We start from the raw sequence: 19,652 nt of genomic DNA on the forward strand, positions 1-19,652 counted from the left end.
TATTGACCAATAAGATTCCTTCCTTTTCTATTATTAAAAACAGTTGTTCTAAAACTATTTAAAAGAAAAGCAATATACAGCACAATAAATGTGACAGATTTACTCAGTCGGTTTAGTGACCAGCGAGAGGGGCTGCGACTGGAACAGGGCATGATGGGAGTGCAGGGCGGCCTGGTGGAAGGGCGAGGGCGGAGAGAGCATGGAGTGGGGCAGGGAGGTGAACGGGATGGGCCTGGTGAGGATGGGTGTCGTTGGCTGGCTGCTGCCTGAAGTACCGGTGGAGTGAGCGACTTGGGACGAGGAGGAGCCTGACGCCTTCCCCAGGAGAGAGAAGTGATGATGATGCATGCGCCCCTCTGGTTTGGTGGTTAATGAGAGCGGCTGGGCCTGCTCTGAGTGGGTGGCGGCGGGGGCGGCGGGCGAGGCCAGAGAAGCCGACGGCGTGGCGGGAGAGTCCAACATGCTGCCGTGGGACGAGGCGGGACTGTCGCACATCTTCTCCGACGGCAGGTACTGAACGCACTGCTTCTTGTTTCTTATGGAGAAGTCTGGGGCACAAGCACAACGAGACGGTCAATTATAAATGTGCCGCTCAGTGAAAATCTGGTCCGTGTCCCTCAGTGGTGCCAATGACAGAAGTGAGAAAATGATAAGAGAACAATGAGGTCCTCGAGCATGACAGAACTTGAAACAGATTGAAATCACTACACAGTTCAACCAAAGCAATGCACCTGGACAGATGTTTAATGCAAGACACACTCTGAATCAATGAGCCATGAAAGATGTAATTGTATTGCAGGCAAATGTCATTGTTTTTCTCTGTATTGCTCTAGCAGACATACCTGCCATTTCTAGCACTGAACTTCATAGGCTAGTTAATAAGGCAAAGTGGGAAAAGATGTTAATAAATGTTAGTAAAGGAGATCAAGCAAGGGTTAATTAATAAAATGTTCCACAATGTATGAAGCTCTTACCTTCTGGTTGTGAATCAGGCTTATTGTCTCTCTTCCTCTTTTTCCTCTTTCCCTGCAAGAATAACATTATACTCAATAAATTATGACAGACAAGCTAGCCAACAAATTGTTAAATAGCATGAAAATAATTTGGTAAGTGACATCTAAGATCGGGCAGTACAGCATCATAAATCAAATCTTTTTGCACTTGTTTCTTTTTAATTTTTAGAATGGATTGATTTTAAAGCTCTGAATGTACTGGCCTCACAGTACATCTCGTTCAAATTTGCACCAGCACACGCTTTGAGGTCCGAGGGCCAGCTCCAGCTCAGGCTTCTAACACTTGTTTTGTCTTTCATATTTTTAGAACATGCGCTTATTGCTAAACTGAATAACGGACTTCCACTCAAACAGCCTGGTCGCTTATACACAGTCACAGTTGTACCCATCCCTACCAACAACATGTAAATATGCAAAAATCCTGCATTAAACAATTATGGTAACTTAACTATAAATAGACAATAGAGCTGCACGATTTAAAATATCTAAATGCACTCTTTCCTGACAAATATTGTGATCACATTTGCAATTTAGGGTTTATACTGTCGGATTTTAATGAAAAGAATTGCATGTATTTCAGAACATGCTGTGCAGATTTAAACTACAGGGTGAGCGGTTTCTATGCAGAACGAGACAGAATATTTGGTGGTCTGCGGAGGAAATTCTGATTATTACGTGATTTGCTAATTGCAGCCATTCAAATGCGATTTATCTGGCAGCCCTACATCATTCTAAACAAGAACATGACGTAATTTAATGCTTTCTCAAATGACAACACCGAAGCATTGAGCATGTTCTCTTACTCTCACATGACTCTGTGCGCGCTGCAGAAACATTTAGCAGCGGCTTCCTTCAGTGACACAGTGGACTTACGTAGTTATCTCGTGCTGACCATCCCGGGTAAAGCTGAGAGTGGAGCTGCCTCTCTTTTCTGGCCAGCTCGTAGTATTTGGCTTGCTCCTCTCTGGACAGGGAATGCCACTGTGGACAAAGGCGGAAAATGTATCAAAGCACTGAAGTAACGCTCTCAGACACACATGTGCAGGGCGGGTTGTAGCTGAGGTGTTTTCGTGCACTATTTACCCGACGTCCAAGGATCTGGTTGATGGCAGCGCTCTCTTTCAGGGTGCACTCTGCCACTACTTTGGCTCTCATCTCCTTCATATACAGCATGAAAGCATTCAGGGGCTTTTTGATATGTGGTTTTTTGTCTTCTTCTTTCTTAGGAGGCATGGGTGATTTTCTGCTAATCCAAAACATTAAAAAGACACTGTTAACAAATGGCGACCAGCACACAAATACTGGAAAACATTGTTATGTTGCTACGATTATTTAGGAGCTAGTTTGATTGAGCTTACGCGTGCATTGAGGGGCTGATGTGGTCGCTGCTTGGTTCTTGCTTTATGGCGGGTGAGACGATTGCTGGATGGGGTATGCCGGTCTGGTGTAGGCTGTGTGGAGGTGGGGTCACCATGTGAGGAGAGAAACGACTGGACACCAAACTGAGAAGAAACAGAATAGAACACTTCAGTTAACCCAAAGCTAATCTTAAGTTATTTTGTGATAAGATTTGGTAGACTTCATTCATTTAGAGCAAATAAAGCTTTTTGAAAAGGCCTTTTATTCACCATAAAAGTGGAATGTGTTCCTACTAAAGAGACAGTTGTGAGAGCTGAGATTGACTCACATTCAGTTAAACAGCACAGGCTATTGGCTTTTGAAAGCCAAAAAATACTGGTTTAAAGTAACCCAGATCACACTGTAAATTATTATTAGTATCAAATGATATTTGAATGTCTAATAAATATTCTGGATCATAGGGTAATGTATAAACTATAAAGTATGATTTAGAAAAGTGGCACCTCATACTTTATTTTTTACATTTGTTTCTTTAAGAATTTAATTCTTTTTTTTCACATTTAAGTAGCAAATAAATCATGAAAACAGTTATTTATATATTCTCAAACTGTAGTGAATCAATGCCAAGTAAAAATAATATACACAAATTCAGACTATTATGGCTTCTCCTTACAGCAGGCAGTGTCTATTATTGATCAGAATGAATCTTGTAAATATTTTATTTTATACCAGCACCGGAAGGCTTACTACAAATCTGTACAATTCTGACAAGGGTCAGAGTTCAGACTGAAGTGAAGATGCTTTGATTCGTCCTAATCAATTCTCAAGTCTTTCATCTTTATGCTCATACAATCTGAATGTTGCACTTTAAGTTAGAGCAAGATAGGCTTAGATGTGTTCAGTTGAACCCATATTTTTACTTTGTTTCATATCCCAAGTTAGCGTGACTAGAAAAAATACTATCTTAAAGCTATATGCAATGGGTTTTTTTAAATAAACTGTGTTGCACAAACGTCTCAACAATGCAAACAATAGGCCTCTAAAACTGCACACCAGCTATTTGTTTAACCCATTGTTTAAGCTGGAGGGTGAAGAAAAGCTGGAGAAATGTGATTACAGCTTGTCATAGAAGCAGCAGATATTAAATGACCCCCTTTGGGAAGATGGGGGTGTTGTTGAACATGATCCCCTCACCTGGACATAGAGGCATTCATGGCGAGTGCTGGATACGGGTGACGAAACCCTCCCGGAGGGATGGAGTACATGTGCTGGCCCTGCCTGAAACACAAGAGCACAAAGTCAGGGACATAACAGAGTCACAGGGGTAAACACTGCTCACTCAGCAATTAAATTACATTCAAAGGTAACAACTTAAAAACTCAAATGAGAGGGTTTATTTATTATAATTCTTTATTCTCACTTATTTTTGGGACCCAATAAAAGCAGATGTAAATAGTACAACTATTTAAAACTCACTCTACCAATGCACATACATTATTATTTAAATTGTTATTTACATACTAATTATAACAGGATCAGCATCACAAATTTACAATTTGCAACTTCATCTATAACCAACAGAAAGGGATCTTCTTGCGTTAAGTGGGTATACTTACTGTGGCATGAGCCATCCTAGCGGGTGTGCTATAGAGCCGACAGCTCCAGGAGACAGAGGGTAATAAGGGGAGAGCTCTGACGGGTGTGGGGTCCGGGGAATACCTTCAAGAGACAAAGAGACGTTAAAAAAGAAAAAAATGATCATTGTTATAGACTACATATTATGCAAAATCAGCTTTTAACCATGTGATAATTGTTTCATCTTCTCTTTTATCCATTCAAAGTTGTATTTAGAGTGATTCATGGATGTTTCAGTATTCAACATACCATTGCTTCTACTGTTCTACTATACCCTAACCCTCATACACACCCACTACTCTCTATTTACTTTCTTCTCCAATTAAAATGTTTGTAAACCGAGACACACGTAGGATTCAGCAGCATTGTGTAGCCTTCTGGCACTAATGAAAATAGATCCACTGCTTGCTATTGTGACCTGCAGCCTGATCTGGCAGCGCTGTACTGTTATTCATTTAGTTAATCCCTAGGATCCAAGTGGACATATAATTTATAATAGCTGATTTCCAATTAGAAGAGTGGACTTTTATCGAGAGATTCTGGATCAATTCTCCATTTTTTATGTTTAAAATGTTAAATAATGACCCATGTGTGACATTTAGTTTATAACTATATATCTGACAAAAGCATATGTGTTGTCTTAATGTGTATTTTCACTTAAAGCATCACAGAACATTTAGGCTTCTCTCTGTAAAAGATGCTATTCTTGGTTTTTAGAGTTGTTTTGCTAAAGAAGTTAATTAGCCTTGCTTTAATAACCTACATCCTACAATTTAAGTTCTTTATGTCGCAGTCGGCTGTGGTCAGTTAAAAGTGCTGCATAGTTGCAGAGTAACCGGTTTTCAATGTGGAAAAATAGAAACCTCTAAAACCAAACAAGCTCCACTCAGCCATACTCTCAGTATATTTTTAGTGGTTGGATTTTAAATTATGGCTGAACACATTTCCTATGGTTTCATACCTGACTCATAAGAGCTGTGTGTTCAGGGATATGTGTTTTACAGTCATTTTTATATCTTTCTAGAATTGATAAAAATGACAATAATAACTTCTATATATATATATATATATATATATATATATATATATATATATATATATATATATATATATATATATATATATATACTTTTTTTTTTTTTTTTTTTTTCCCCTTCTTCTTTCTTTAAAAAAAATGCCATTACCTGTTTTTGGGTCGAGTATTTCTGGTGAGAGGTGGGAAGGTGGCGTTCCAGGGGAGAAGTGTTCGTTGCTGTATGTGATGAGTGGCGTCAGAGGATGGACGTGGTGGGCATGCTGGACCACTGGGACCTTATTGGACTGAAAAACAAAACAAGAAACCACAAATACATTAAAATCTATGGTTATCGTTATAGTCTTCCTCCATGTGCACAAAAACGGAAACAAATCTTTACATTGCTCAACGTTGGCCATTGTTCCAGAGATCTGCATTTAGTAAACAGGAGTCGTCATGTGCGAATGGCCTGCATGGTAAACATCGTGCGACTAGCTCTGTGATGCAATCTGGAAGCGCACCAAGGAACACTAAAAAGCCTTGCAGACACATGCCAAGTGCATTACGGCTATTTAGCAAAGGAGAGAACTGTTTGTCCAGTCCAAACCAGAATAACAGCAGTGCCACCGAATCCAAAAAGTCACATACACAAAGACAGGTGTGGGCTTTGTCTCCTTTTTTTTTTACGTTTTAACATTATCTTTCAACATGACATACAAGTCAATGTCTGAAAATGCAAGATTTTACATAATTTGCCCAATGAACAAACTCTAGAGAGCTCTTACTATCAACATAATATAAATATAAAATGAACCTGAATATAGCCTATACATATACACACAAAAGTCTCTCTTGCTAAACAGTGACTCAACCAAGCCTAATCACACACTGCAGACAGACAAAACCATCAGCACAAAAGACTACACTTTCTTTAAATGGGTGGTGTTAAACTTGCCAATTAAAACCCTATACATTTGGATTAGGAGTCTGGTTCATTTGCCCAAACTGTGTCACATTATGATATTGACGGAACGCTGAAGACAATCATAATAATAGGCAGCGTCTCTACTTTCATTAGCAGCACTTGGTTCAGCAGTAATTTCCCCTGGCTGCCTGGCTGAATGGGGCACTTGTTGGCTCAACTTGTCACATGGGAGGGTCGAGGGATGGGGGGGGGAGAAAGGAGTCTTGTTCCTCTAGGCTAACCTTTCTTCAATATCCCCTTCCCCACCCCCAGTCCAAACCTCTCCAACGTGGTCTGCAGCGAAACAAGGTCCGCTTTCAGACTTCTGTACACTCTCCTGCTGCACCACTCTGAGGATTGTTCCAAATTTTAGCAAAGGCTTTTTCTGATACTTGTTTAAAAAGGGTCCAGCCTTTTCCTCCTTTTAAATGTCGGGCAAAATTGGTCCAAAGTACTCTTTGATTCAGTTGAAGCTGAGAAAATATTTACTTGTGCTAAACATGGATATACTAAGAACACTTTGCTTAAGACATGACATGTTGGCAACACACTGCAAGTAATCAGGAAAACTTGTTTTAAAATATTTGAAACAAAGCATTTGTTTAGTTGATAAAGTATTAGTTCCTTGTATACCTGCTGTCTGACCAGGGAGAAAATAGATTCTTTATACATAGGTAGCTGCATGTGCATATGAGCCGCAGTGCACACAGTTGATTGATTGCATTAAGAAATTTTAATAATAAAAAGCGTTTCTTAAATAAAACAGTCTAATGTCTCGCATCAAATCGTCTAATTCTAAGTTGCAATTTTCACGCACAGAAAATCTTTAATTGGCATCACTTCTGCCATAAATTATACCAGGACAAACTCACACCCACATCATGTAATATTTAAGTATTTAGATTTGTTGTTCCTCTTCCTGTGCAATATGCCAAATTTCCTCTACCGGTACTTTGAAGGCTGCTGGAGATCTTCAGACATTGATGCCAACGCATTTTGGAAAACATTTCTGTGAGAATTGAAAATGATGTATTTTCATAATTCATACATTGGGATACAATAATACAATTATAGAAGAAGCATCTAGTCCACAGCACGTTTTGAGATAGAAACCTCTCATTTCAACAAACCAGTCAATATTTACACAAACAGACAAATTGGTCAAAGAGTAAAAATGGAAAGTAAAACTGAACCAGGACTAATGGTCTGATCATGTCTTAAAACCAAACATTAGCAAATCAATTCCACCATTCACATGCTCCACGTGCAGTAGTTATGTTTCTGCTCAGCCTGACAGCTTCATGCGACAACAAACACGAGCCGTGTTTTAAATATAAATAACATTTATGTGAAGAAACACCTCGCACACCAGATGCTTTATGCAGTGACATCATGCTTGACATATTAAGGGACAATGTGGACAGAGGTGTGGTGGAATTGCAAGTGAATTTGAAGTGCAACTTCCTAACACCAAAAGTTGCTTTCCTCAAACAGCGTCTGCACTGGTGATGTAAAAGACTAAAACTGACAGAGAATTAGAAAAGTGTGCAGAGCCATGGGCAGAGGAGGTGTCCATAATGACAAGCTAAAAAGGCAGAGGTGGCAGTACCTCGCCTGGCTGTCCAACTTGGAACATAGCTAAGAAAAGCACAGTGCTTGGTCAAAGTGGGTGGAGGGGTGGATTTCATTCAAGCAAACATGTTTTTGGATCCTGCACATCTGAATTGAATTACTAGGCAAACAGCCTATGGGGAAGAGAGCTTAGAACAAACTGAATAACCCCACAGCTTTGTGTGTCTTTATGCTAGGCCATTCTGGGTGGGAGACTCAGAGGTCTTTCAAAACTTCAGGAAAGACAGGCAGAAAAGAATGCCCGGCATGCTGCGAAACCCAAGCCTTGTTTGTCAACGCCAACAGGAAGTGGACGTGAGAGGGTACTGACTGTGTCCTGTGCCTTTTAAATGGGCCGCGCTGAAAAATCGTCATCCATCAAAAAGAGCTTTGTGCTGTATGTTTGATAATCATGATAATCATCACTTTTACAATAAGTCAATAACGGGAATAATCCATACATACACACACAGACACACACACACATATATATATATATATATATATATATATATATATATATATATACAAATGCACACAAACTATTTTTTTTACACACAAATACATATAGCTGTAAACTAATTCCTTTTAGTTATGTCTAAAATAAGGATCAAATCTATTTTAAAATGTATAGAACCAGTTAGAACATATAATACCCATCTATGTTTAGATGTTGGTAAACTATAGGCTATAATATGATTATTCTTAATTAGAATAAAATTAGCCTTTAACATTTTTCTATTATGTGACTTTCCTGTTTGGACTTAAGTGTCTGAACCTCTCCACTTGTGTGTCATCATAGTGTTGCTCTTCCTCCTGTAACAGCAGCAACAGTCTCTCCTTCCCAGACTCTGTAAAGTTGTCTTTTGACTAATTAAGACTGGGTTAAAATATAGAACATAGCAACAGAAAGCCTCTGTCCATGGAGCTGCTGTTTTCTTCCTGTTTCTACAAAAGGACAGTAGATTTAACCCTTTCATTACCGGGCATAGACTAATATTGCTGCTTTTGGTAGATACCAATATTACTCAATGAGGTGAATGTTGGCCCGATATATCGGTGCATATATACACAGTATGCAGTATTACTGTGCCTTTAAAGCAACACAATGTACAATTTATCTTAAACTTTCTCTATTGTTTAACAGAGTGACAATTGTGTCATTTTGGTTCCTTATTATACAAAAAAGGATCCAGGTTCTGCATTGGCTCAGACGGGCTGCAGCCCTTAAGCTCAGTATTCAGATCAGACTTCCCAAAGCCTTTGATTTCATAATAGATCTCACTTGTTCAATGCTGCCTGATGTAAAATGAGAATATCTCACTGGACTAGCAGCAGTCAGAGATCTGGGGAAAGAATTAAAGCCCTTTAAAACAAAAAAGTCTACAGTCTCATTTAACTATTAAGCCATGTTAAAGAGTCAATGTTAAACCAGGCACCAGACAGAAGGCATGTGCGGAATGCCTCTCCAGCTCATGTCACTTCAATTCACTTAAACAATTTGGTGACTAAGTGACTTATGACATGCTGACAAGGTCCAGTGTCTCACGCTCGCTTCATGACTTGAGATGCTAACACAATATTAACACTAAGAGGTTACATAGTGTGTTTCTGTCAAGTGCATACTAGCTCATATTGAACAATACATGAGCAGTCATTGAGAGACGACCTGTTGTTCCTTGTTAGTTTCAGTCTTCACTTATAGGAGTAGTTCACCACTGGAGGGTCAGGGCCTAAATTCAATTCAATTTATTTTTGTAACGCACAAAATTACAACAGCAGTTGCCTCGAAATGTATGCCGCTGGCAGAATGCATTAGATGTTGTGTTGGATTTATCTAAATAGTAATATTTATATTGATATTATCAATAAATAGAACTGTGAGAGCAGATGATGCCTTGACAGTGCAGCGTGTGAGTGAATGCATGTCAAAGTCTAAGGAGCAGGTCATATTGTAAGCCACACAATGACCTCAGTGTGTGTGTGTGTGTGTGGGGTATACAGTGTTAATCATGAGATACAGAAATACAACAAATCTACAAAGCAGCTTTCTTCCAGTGTGTGTGTCCAGTGTGTGTGCCCTCGTGATGCTCTGACAGGTCCACCATCCTGCTCACCTGGCCTGCAGCATCTTTGATGTATAATTCATAGGGAAGCTGCACCCATCTGAAATGGGGGTTTTGAGGTGCTCTACATTTGTGTGGGTGTGTGTGTGTGTGTTTGTGGGGTAAGTCTGATATGCTACCACTCTTCCCACCACAACAGCAGCAGCAGCAGCAGCAGCAGCAGCAGCAGCAGCAGCAGCAGCATATCACTACTAAAACCCATAGCAAGTAAATGCTAAACAAACCTGTCTGTTGAATAATTGAATATCCCAGGCCAGAGTAAGCTGTGTGATTAGCATACAGGCCTTATGGGCCTAGTCTGTACTGTGGCAGGCTACTCTACCCCAATTTCTCCAATCTGCCTCAGATTTGCGCAGACTCAACACTATAAGCCATACAATTCAGATAACTTGTGATAATATTAATAAAAGTATTGGGTAAACACTTGAATTTTTTACAAAAAATAAGATGGTTTGCACTAATAGTAATATTAGTTGGTGCTTCAAATATATTGTGACTTTGAAGTGATCATGAAGTATTGGAGCACAGAAAATATATAAAGCATAACAAGCTGATAATATAATACATATAAGTAAAGTAAACATGCAATCTAATCTTATAAGCAAAGATATGATATTTCTCAATTTATGTAGGGTTGGTATATTGGTAATTGGTAAACGCGTTATCTGAGGGCTTCCTTATGTGTCGGTATCGGTCCAATACTGAAAATGTGGCCATTATTTTCCACCGATATTTTTTTGTATGGCTTCTGTGTCAGTCTGTGTGATATTCCCAGTCTGTCCTCCTTAGTGCATCAGAGTTGTCTTTTTGAACAGACTAATGAAAAAAAATAGTAATAGGTCAATTAGGATAAAAGATATGCGAGAAATTGTTTTATATCTCTGTTAAATATATTTTGTTATATATATATTTTTTTTACCAAAGTGAAAAGTTTATTTGTAAACTATACTATAACTATTATCGGCCACAACAGTAAGACATATACAGTATATTGAATATTGGCTCAAACATTTTTATATCGGACAATCCCTGATTTTATGTGTGATAATTGAACCTCAACCCAAAAATTACAGGCCCGTTATAGCACTATAGCATTATAGGTTTGAATGGATTTTTAAAATAATAGGGTTAGGGTTAGGGTTAATATATGCCATCCCAAAAATATCCTTTTGGGATGGCATATATTTTTGTCAAAATCACAAATATATATATGAGATATATATATATATATATATACACACACACACACATATATATATATATGTATATATATATATATATATATATATATATATATATAAAATAAATAAATAAAAATATCTAAAGGTATCATGTCAATAATCATTACTTGCATCTCGACTCATCAGTGCCTCTGTCCCTGGTTGTGTAGGCCCTGGGCAGTAATCCTTGGCCCCACATGTGCGCCCTTCTCCCTCTGCTCTCATTAGTGCAGTGTGGGCTCTGGGAGGAGGCAGGCCTGGGGAGGCAGCCTGCTGCTCGCTCACTCCCACTGCACTCGGCTGGAGTAATGAGCACATAATCAGGCTGGCTCCCTGTCAGCAGCCTGCACAGAGGACCAGTGGGCGCCCAGCCCGGAGTGGGGGCGAGGGCACAGCGGGCACACACTCTCCCTCCTCTGTCTACCTCATATTAAAGCCCTTCTCATCATATGACCTTTTAAATGCAGGTCACCAGATCAAGCACTCACTGCGTGGCTTTCTCTTTTAGTTTACTTGAAAAAAGTTATAATAATCCTATTAATATAGTATATTATACTATTAATATAGTATATTATACTATATTAATACTTCTGTAAATGCTAATTACATCCAACAACAATTTGCCATCAGAATTCTGATGATTGTATAGCTTCAATTAAATGAAATAGTTTGTATTTAATTGCTATCAGGAGATAAATGCAAAAAAATCTACCAGAACTGTTTGTTTAATTGTTCAATTGTTGCCAACGTACACTTGAATACACATGCTTGACACAGCTGTTTTGTGTTGTTTCTTGTAAGTAATCAGATATAATATTTGATTATTGGTTAACTTGTCTTGTGTCTGCAGCTGTCTCAGATAATGTATTGTGTGGCCTCATTAGTATAAATAGGCAAGGTCACATTGAGTTCAGCTTATTTTCTTATAAAATCTGTAATTGGTACTCATTGAGACAGAAGTCAGCCTTACATTCCCACGAGCAAACTCTATTGCCTTCACAACAGCTTCCCTTTGACTGTGGTCAATGAGTACTTTGTCATGTGCATCACAGTGATTATGAGATCCAGCGGATCTACCACAGGCTCAACAAGCGCGTCTGTCATGTCAGGTCAGGAGGCTGAGCCTGAATGACTCCTTTGGCTAAGGTAAGGGACAGTTGCTCCACACTTCATGTATGACTTAACATCACCAACAACCAGGAAGTGCCCTCAATAAACCCAACAGATGTAATCACAAAACCATGACCAGATCTTATCTGAACACACACCTATGAGAAAACCACAAGCCAAACAGGTCTGTGAGCGCCTGCATGGTCGAACTCCAGTGAGACGCCAACATGACTAGTTCACACCTGAGTCTGAAGAGCTACACAAATGCTGCTGAGAGGTTACGTGTTTCACAGACATTTGGACTACAGACTTTCAGACAGAGGCTGCTGTGATACTGTGACTTGTGGGAAAAGCTGGACACGGATGGGAACGGGGAACGCTCTAATGCTGTTATTGTGAATAACCACATTAAGCTGACAGTTTGATTACAGAACTATGCTTTACAGTAATGCCTAAAGGAAAATTCCCATTAGCTTCTGTGGTAAGTACTATGGTTCCATTCACACATACAAATGTGACAGTATATCATTGCTGTCTGCTTTATGTATGATGGATAAATGTCTGTCCATACATGTATTTATTTTTACTCACTAGATGTCCAGGAGTTGGGGACCGTGACTCTTTTAAGGCTGCCGATCCAGGGACATCTAAAAGAGGCCACTTCATCTGCAGATACTATGGGAAAAGGAAAAACAAAACAACAAAAATTAGAGAAGCAAACATTGTTATATTAGACATTAAAAGCCAAAGTGCCAAATATGAATGGAGTAGAGTGTTGTTGTTGAAGTTGATGGGCTGTTGAAGGTGAGCAGAGCTGGGTCTGACACCTGTATGAGTGAGTGTCTTCTGTAAACTGGAGTTGTGGCTCTAGTCTGAGTGTGAACACAGAGCAGCGGTGGACAACTGTGAAACTGCCATTTGTCAGAGAAAAACAAGAGGCCAGCTGTGGGCGCCTGTCGAGGGCAAGGGAAAAGGCAGCTGGGAGGAAGCCCTGTTTCCAGAAAAGCCTAGAAACACCAGCAATTGTTCAACTTTTGACCGGTAGTCACTCCAGTGAATGATAAATTGATAAGCATTTGGGGCAGCATTTATGCTAACTGTCAATATTTTTTAGTTCAGTGTATATATATTTTTAAAAGACCCAAAACAAGCATAGCATCTACTTTTGCTGTACTAGAGCATATTTGAGGACCAGAAGAAAAGGTGAGGTATCTGTTTTTCAATAATTTTTCACATTACGCCCCAGCTACACAAATATACTAAGCTATTTACCTGCACTATTTTACTACTTATCCGGCTCAAAAATGACAAGAGATCATACATTTGAATGGATGTCTCAGTGAAGTACCGGCAAATTTTAAAACATCATCACAATGAGTTTGTATAGTGGAAGGAAGCTTGGATGGCTGTGGGTTAAAAATGGAAAAGACATTATAGGAGGAGGGAAAGGCAGAGACTCAGGAATGAGTTTGTGGAGCAGACCGAGGTATTGTTTCCTGACAGCTGGGGTCCAACAGAGCAGCGACGCAGGGGGAAGGGGACCCTTTCCATTCCAAAAGGGGAAATTCTTGGAGTTGACATCAGCCCTCTTCATTTTCACTACAGGCCTACTGCTCAAGGCTCAATCGTATGGTTCCAACTAATGGGCCCAAGTCCATACAACTGTCAGGAGGCAGTTGCTTTTAGAGGCTGCTAGGCCCTATTGAAACTTTACTGAGCTGTGTGCATGGCGCCTAATGAATGCTACTCTCTGGAGAGAAAACCCCAAAACAATGCAGTTTCCTCTGTCTAATCTATGTCAATCATGGATTCCTCCACAAATGAAACAAGCACCATTGTGAGCGTTTGGTGTAGGGTGGCTGTGCCCACCCCAGCTCTCCCACCACATCCATCCCACATTTGACAGCTTCTGCCAGGACGAGGAACATGCCTCTAGGCACTTCTCTGAGCGCCTACTTTTCTTTTAATTACAGCGTTCTATAGAGCCACAATTCACACAGACAAGCACACACACACACACAGGAGCACACACAGGAGCACACACACGAGCACACACACAAGAGCACACACTCGAGCACACACAGGTAAAGCAGCCATACAGTGTCATTGTCAAGCTCTGTCTTCCTAGTGATGCAGTGCACCCACCCACACAAGACATAGAGGAGGTCCTAGAGCAGGGGTGTCAAACACGTGGGCCCCCCAGACGTTTTAATCTGGCCCGCAAATCATTTCTAATTCATATTGATTAATTTCCGATTAATATCTAGCGTTTTTATCGCTAGAACAACCCACAATCCTTTGCAGCAGTTAGCCCTCCCCCCGCTGCTCAGTGCTGCTGGAGCAAGTGCAGAGGTCTCAGAAGTGCACACTAAACTAGACTTGAGCAGAGGTCTGAGCAGGGAAAGAGATGTTTGGTTTTGGGAAACACCTGGAAGAAAGAAAGGAGACGGTTTTGTGGACGTTAGAACTGTGCTAAATGTGGTGCTAATGTGGAGCCTAACAACAAGAAAACACACTTCTGTGATGATGCTCCAAACCAGTGCAAAACTAGGACAGATCAGGATCAACAGGTTAAAAACACAAGTCAGAGTGTAATAAAGTATGAACATGACAAGAGTGAAGCTGCTGTGAGCTCTGACTGTGTCCACACGTATTGTGACTGTGAACACAAACACAAAACACTCCTTTGATTCACAACATGAATCATTTGTCACTAAGATAAGCTTAAACTATAAAAATTGTAAGTTCATTTTGAGTTTGTGCAGCAACAGCCAACAGGTCTGTGATATCAACATTTCATATCAGAAATCATATCATAAGTCCACATTCCTGTTCCTGCTGCTGATGCACGAATATTGACTAAGTTTGTCACCTGCTGAAGATGTGTGCAACGCAACAGTATCCACATAGAACCATTACTAAGCTATATAAAGCTACTTATATTTCACTTACTTATATTTCTTATTGTTTTATTTTTACGTTATGTTTGACCTGCAACCCAGCCTGAGCATCAAAATTTGGCCTGCGGCCCAAAATGAGTTTGACACCCCTGTCAGTTGAAACAAAAAAATATCTACTGACTTCAGAGCAAAAGATAAAACCACCACAGACCAAAATAATTGTGTAAAAAATAAAAGTTTGGTCCATTTTCATAGTTCTTTAAGTGTCTTCCAGCTTTCCAAACTGTGTCCAGCTCTCAGAATAGACATCACAGAATGTGCTACTTATACAGGAAGCAGATGCGACAAAGGTGGCAATGTTGCCACTGAAATATTCCAAAAAGCTGCACTGGAGCCCTTTGGTTTTTGAAGTGAAGAATACAGCATATGCTCTGGGGCTCATGTCCTGCCAGAGCTGGTTCTAATTGTTACATGGCCCTCACCGAAACAAGAAAACACAGCCAACTGTCTTTGTCACTGTGAAGTGTGTGGTGCCACACTGCAGGCCCACATCAGAGCGCATAGAGGAGACAGATGTCTGGACATTTGCTGTCAAACTAAGTCAAACTGACTGCCAGAAACACAGAAATATCCCAAACTTTAATACCAACTATATCAACTACTTGTCTATTTTGGGACGGCACTGCTTCCAGCATTATACAGCCCCTGTGGCAGAAAGTACAAGGAAACTCCCCCTTTGATAGATGACAAAAGTAATCATATAGCTTTCCTCTTTAAATACATGGAGTAACAAAAAACAGTGTCAGTGTCCATTTTTTTGTATTATATCTGACTAAACTGTAAATGATGTGTAGATATTCAGTCAAAGGATTTATTATATTTATGTCTATTTTTTATCTTATTTAGCTAACCCTATTTTTATTAATGCCTTATTTTTTATTCATTCATTCATTTTCTATAGCAGGGGCCAGATCATCACAGGGTTAACACAGAGACATTCACGCTCACATTCATTCACTAGGGGTAAGTTACTGTTGCAATTTATAGTTGCCAATTTACCAACAAATGTATATTTGCTATTATTATTGTTGCTTCATGTTGCACTTATCACTGAAGAAAGTTCATGGTTTGTGTTTTTTTTTGTTCATTGACGATGGCAATAAACCTTTTTCTGATTCTGATCAGCCCTGAAGATGCAGTGTCTGTGGTAAAAGCAGCAGGAGGAAGAATGCCTGCATGGATTACTGCAGCAGATAATGTCAATCACCTACTGAGTAGAGGACCCCTCCCCATTGTTTTCTTTTACCCCCAACAGAAAACAAATGGGCCACACAGCGTGCTGGTGGCGGAGGTGTTAATTATGCTCTCCTGCCCGTATGGACAGCAGCTTCAGACAATAGGCCTGTCAGAACAACACACACTCACACTGCTCTGCTCTGCCACAATCACCTGCACAGGCAAGGCCATTGGCACCTCCACCTCATCTATGCAACACAATTAAAGCTTCACACACAAAGGCATGATAAGAAGGCAACACCCTCCAGCTAAGTTTGCATCAACTCTCATTGTTTGGCAACATTAGGGGCAATTACAGTAACAATTCTAAAGCAAAGCTCGGCAGTCATTGTGCTAATGACTGTGTAATTGATGGGGAAATGACAAGCCCCAAGCAAACCATGGGCCAACGTCAATAGAAGATCATGTCATGATTTAAGAGGCCACAGTGACACAATTTAAGTGACTTGAATATAGATAAAACAAATAAAAAAATAAACTTTAACAAAAAATAGAGGCACTGAATATGACATTTGAAGAACATATTATATTTTTAAGGATTGTGTTTTTCGGGGCAAATTTGTGAAACTAAGGAGACATGGATTTTAACCGTGAGAGTGCCGTGAGAGCGCCGTGAGAGTACAGCGAGAGCGTCATGAGAGCGTCATGAGAGCACCGCGAGAGCGTCATGAGAGCGTCATGAGAGCACCGCGAGAGCGCCGCGAGAGCGTCATGAGAGCACCGCGAGAGCACCGCGAGAGCACCGCGAGAGCGTCATGAGAGCGTCATGAGAGCACCGCGAGAGCGTCATGAGAGCGTCATGAGAGCACCGCGAGAGCACCGCGAGAGCGTCATGAGAGCGTCATGAGAGCACCGCGAGAGCGTCATGAGAGCGTCATGAGAGCACCGCGAGAGCGTCATGAGAGCACCGCGAGAGCACCGCGAGAGCATCATGAGAGCGTCATGAGAGCGTCATGAGAGCACCGCGAGAGCACCGCGAGAGCACCGCGAGAGCACCGCGAGAGCACCGCGAGAGCGTCATGAGAGCGTCATGAGAGCGTCATGAGAGCGTCATGAGAGCACCACGAGAGCACCGCGAGAGCGTCATGAGAGCACCGCGAGAGCGTCATGAGAGCGTCATGAGAGCACCGCGAGAGCGTCATGAGAGCGTCATGAGAGCACCGCGAGAGCACCGCGAGAGCACCGCGAGAGCATCATGAGAGCACCGTGTTGCTGCAGCGGAGATAGTGCTGCCAATGGCTCCACATTTGAAGTGTCCATTAGTCCATAGAGGAATGAAGTTAAGTGACTATGACAGGGCACTCCCTGAGTTTGCTGGGTCTCCATTGTGACCTGGTTGGTCATCCTGCGCTCTTATTCATAGCCCGTAAAAAACTGGGTCAAAGGTCAGACATCCAGAGTGCTGTGGTTCCTATGACAACTTGGCCTATTAAGGCCAGGCTCATTGGCCTCTTAACATGCTCTTGTACACAAAAGAACTATTAGTGCAAAGAGAGGAGTCCACACCAGGGGGGTCTTAGAACACTGGGCAAGATTGAAGTTTTGAACATTTTCAAGATGGTAACACTTGTTTGCAGCAGCAGCCACCACATGACACACCGCACAAAGTTTAGGGATAACATTAGTATCCGTATTAATATGGCTAGTACTACAGGCAAACAATTTTAGAAATCCTCTATGCATGTTGCTGGGGGTCAACAGTAACTGTGGGGTTGTTTCAGTTTTTTATTTTGTTTTTGACATTGTGTCTCTAAAACCAGTAACATAATCCATGACTGTAAAACATCATTAACAGAGTTGAATGTGTAAGTCCACATCCAACTTCAACAGCAGCTTAAATATTTGCAACTCAGGCAATTGTTTATTTCAGGATAGAGTTTAGGTGACACAATCCTAAGTTATTATTTCCTGTGTGCAGACAGTGATGGAATTCAAACAAAGGTCTAGTTTAGGCTGAGTTTAAAGTTAGGAATAAGTGAGTCGCTCAGCTCATATAAACTTACTGTATAATTACCCACAGCAGAGAATGATTATGCATCTGGGAAGAGCGAGGCCATCCCTTAAAGACAGGGGGAGGAGGGTGCGAGGCTATTCAAGTCAATTTTGTGAAGTGAATTTTGTGGTTTTCTTTACCTGGAAGTGAGAAAGCTGCTGTTAATTGTCACAGAGTGCTCCACTTTGTGTCAATGTGGCCTTATGTCAAGACAGACTTCTTCTTTCTGCCAAGGTCACCATATTTTAACTTGCGCTGCTGTTTGTGTCAATCCACATGCATTTCATTATAAAAGTCTGAATGATTAAGTCCAGATTTCAGATGGGTTGCCGTCACTGCTCTGTTTACAGTAAATCGCAGCTAAGTAAGTTGAAGTGTTAGTCATGCTTATACAAACGATGCACAAACAACATTTATTTACAAGGCGAACACGCAAGAAGCTATAGTAAGTAACCGTTCTATCTCTGAACATGTATACAACAAATAAATTCAACAATAAATATTTACCCTTAACCCCAAGAGTAAATCTACTCCATCTGCTAAAAGTGCCTCTTAGGCCGGGGCACAGAGGAGGATTGTTTCTTTTTTCAACCTCACTGCAACTGACTGAGGCAAAAAAGGCAGTGAAGAAGGATCTTGAAGGAAAAAGTCACTTCTTTAAGTCTGAGCTGGGGATAAAGGTGTAGTGGAGAGACGAGGAGGGGAGCGAAAGAAAAAGAGGCCCTAAATTAAACACATTTGTTTCTGCTCTCACATACCACAAGTCTTATGAAAACAGAGGGCTGATTGTGTTCACTCTTGGACTCCCCCTTCCACCTCCCTCACCACCCAACACCACCCAGCTCCACACCCCGCACCCCCCGCCTGCCTGGCCCCTCCCCCCCCGCACACAGCTGCCTGCAGATGCCTCCTGTGTTTGCCTGCTCTGTGTGTGAGCCCAAATATCCAGGCCCTGTCTCATCTCACTTTTTACTACCTGACATGGCTATCACCTCAGCGCTAACCCGACGCCTCGTCCCGCCGCCGCCTGCCCCCAGCTCTGCCCTATACAAACTCATGTGCGCCACAGGTATGCAGGGCAACGCATGTCTGCTGATGCAAGCAACTTCTCCTGGTACACGCCGTGATACATTTTTCAAGTAAAGGCTCCACATTAGTTTGTGCGTTTTAAAGTCCAGAGCGGATACCATGTCACTCTTGCATTCGTTCTACTCTTGCTCCAGTCTGCAGGGAGGTCTGGATTCCAGCCAAAAACGTTATACCTAAAACATATGTAAAAGTCATTTCCTGCTATCTACAGCCTGCACATGGTCCTGCTCAGCTCTTAAGGACCAACATTTATGGATTTAACATTCACATCCTGGACTTAAAACTTTGTAGCGTGTCAAATAATCAAAAGAGATTTGAAAA

General features: G+C 41.0%; 1 protein-coding gene across 5 annotated transcripts in view; it reads right to left on the reverse strand.

The window, feature by feature from the left end:
• tcf7l1b (transcription factor 7 like 1b) overlaps positions 1-19,652 on the reverse strand; it is a 30,516-nt gene that overhangs the window by 303 nt on the left and 10,561 nt on the right. For 2 of the 5 annotated variants that reach the window (XM_072432591.1, XM_072432589.1), the window contains exons 4-12: positions 12,645-12,728; positions 5,192-5,327; positions 3,989-4,091; positions 3,567-3,650; positions 2,372-2,515; positions 2,097-2,259; positions 1,887-1,994; positions 975-1,026; positions 1-548 (exon numbers count right to left, since the gene is read on the reverse strand). The exon at positions 1-548 is cut by the window's left edge and continues 303 nt beyond it. In XM_072432591.1, the coding sequence (XP_072288692.1) occupies positions 100-548; positions 975-1,026; positions 1,887-1,994; positions 2,097-2,259; positions 2,372-2,515; positions 3,567-3,650; positions 3,989-4,091; positions 5,192-5,327; positions 12,645-12,728 (1,323 nt within the window). In that variant the 3' untranslated portion in view covers positions 1-99. Of the gene's footprint in view, positions 549-842; positions 872-974; positions 1,027-1,886; positions 1,995-2,096; positions 2,260-2,371; positions 2,516-3,566; positions 3,651-3,988; positions 4,092-5,191; positions 5,328-12,644; positions 12,729-19,652 lie in introns of all 5 variants that reach the window. The other 3 variants (XM_072432590.1, XM_072432592.1, XM_072432593.1) reach the window with 2 other exon arrangements.

The sequence above is a fragment of the Eucyclogobius newberryi genome, unplaced genomic scaffold, assembly GCF_026437365.1.
Source record: "Eucyclogobius newberryi isolate DKJ021-1_F unplaced genomic scaffold, fEucNew1.0.hap1 SCAF_6, whole genome shotgun sequence".
Taxonomy (NCBI): Eukaryota; Metazoa; Chordata; class Actinopteri; order Gobiiformes; family Gobiidae; genus Eucyclogobius; species Eucyclogobius newberryi.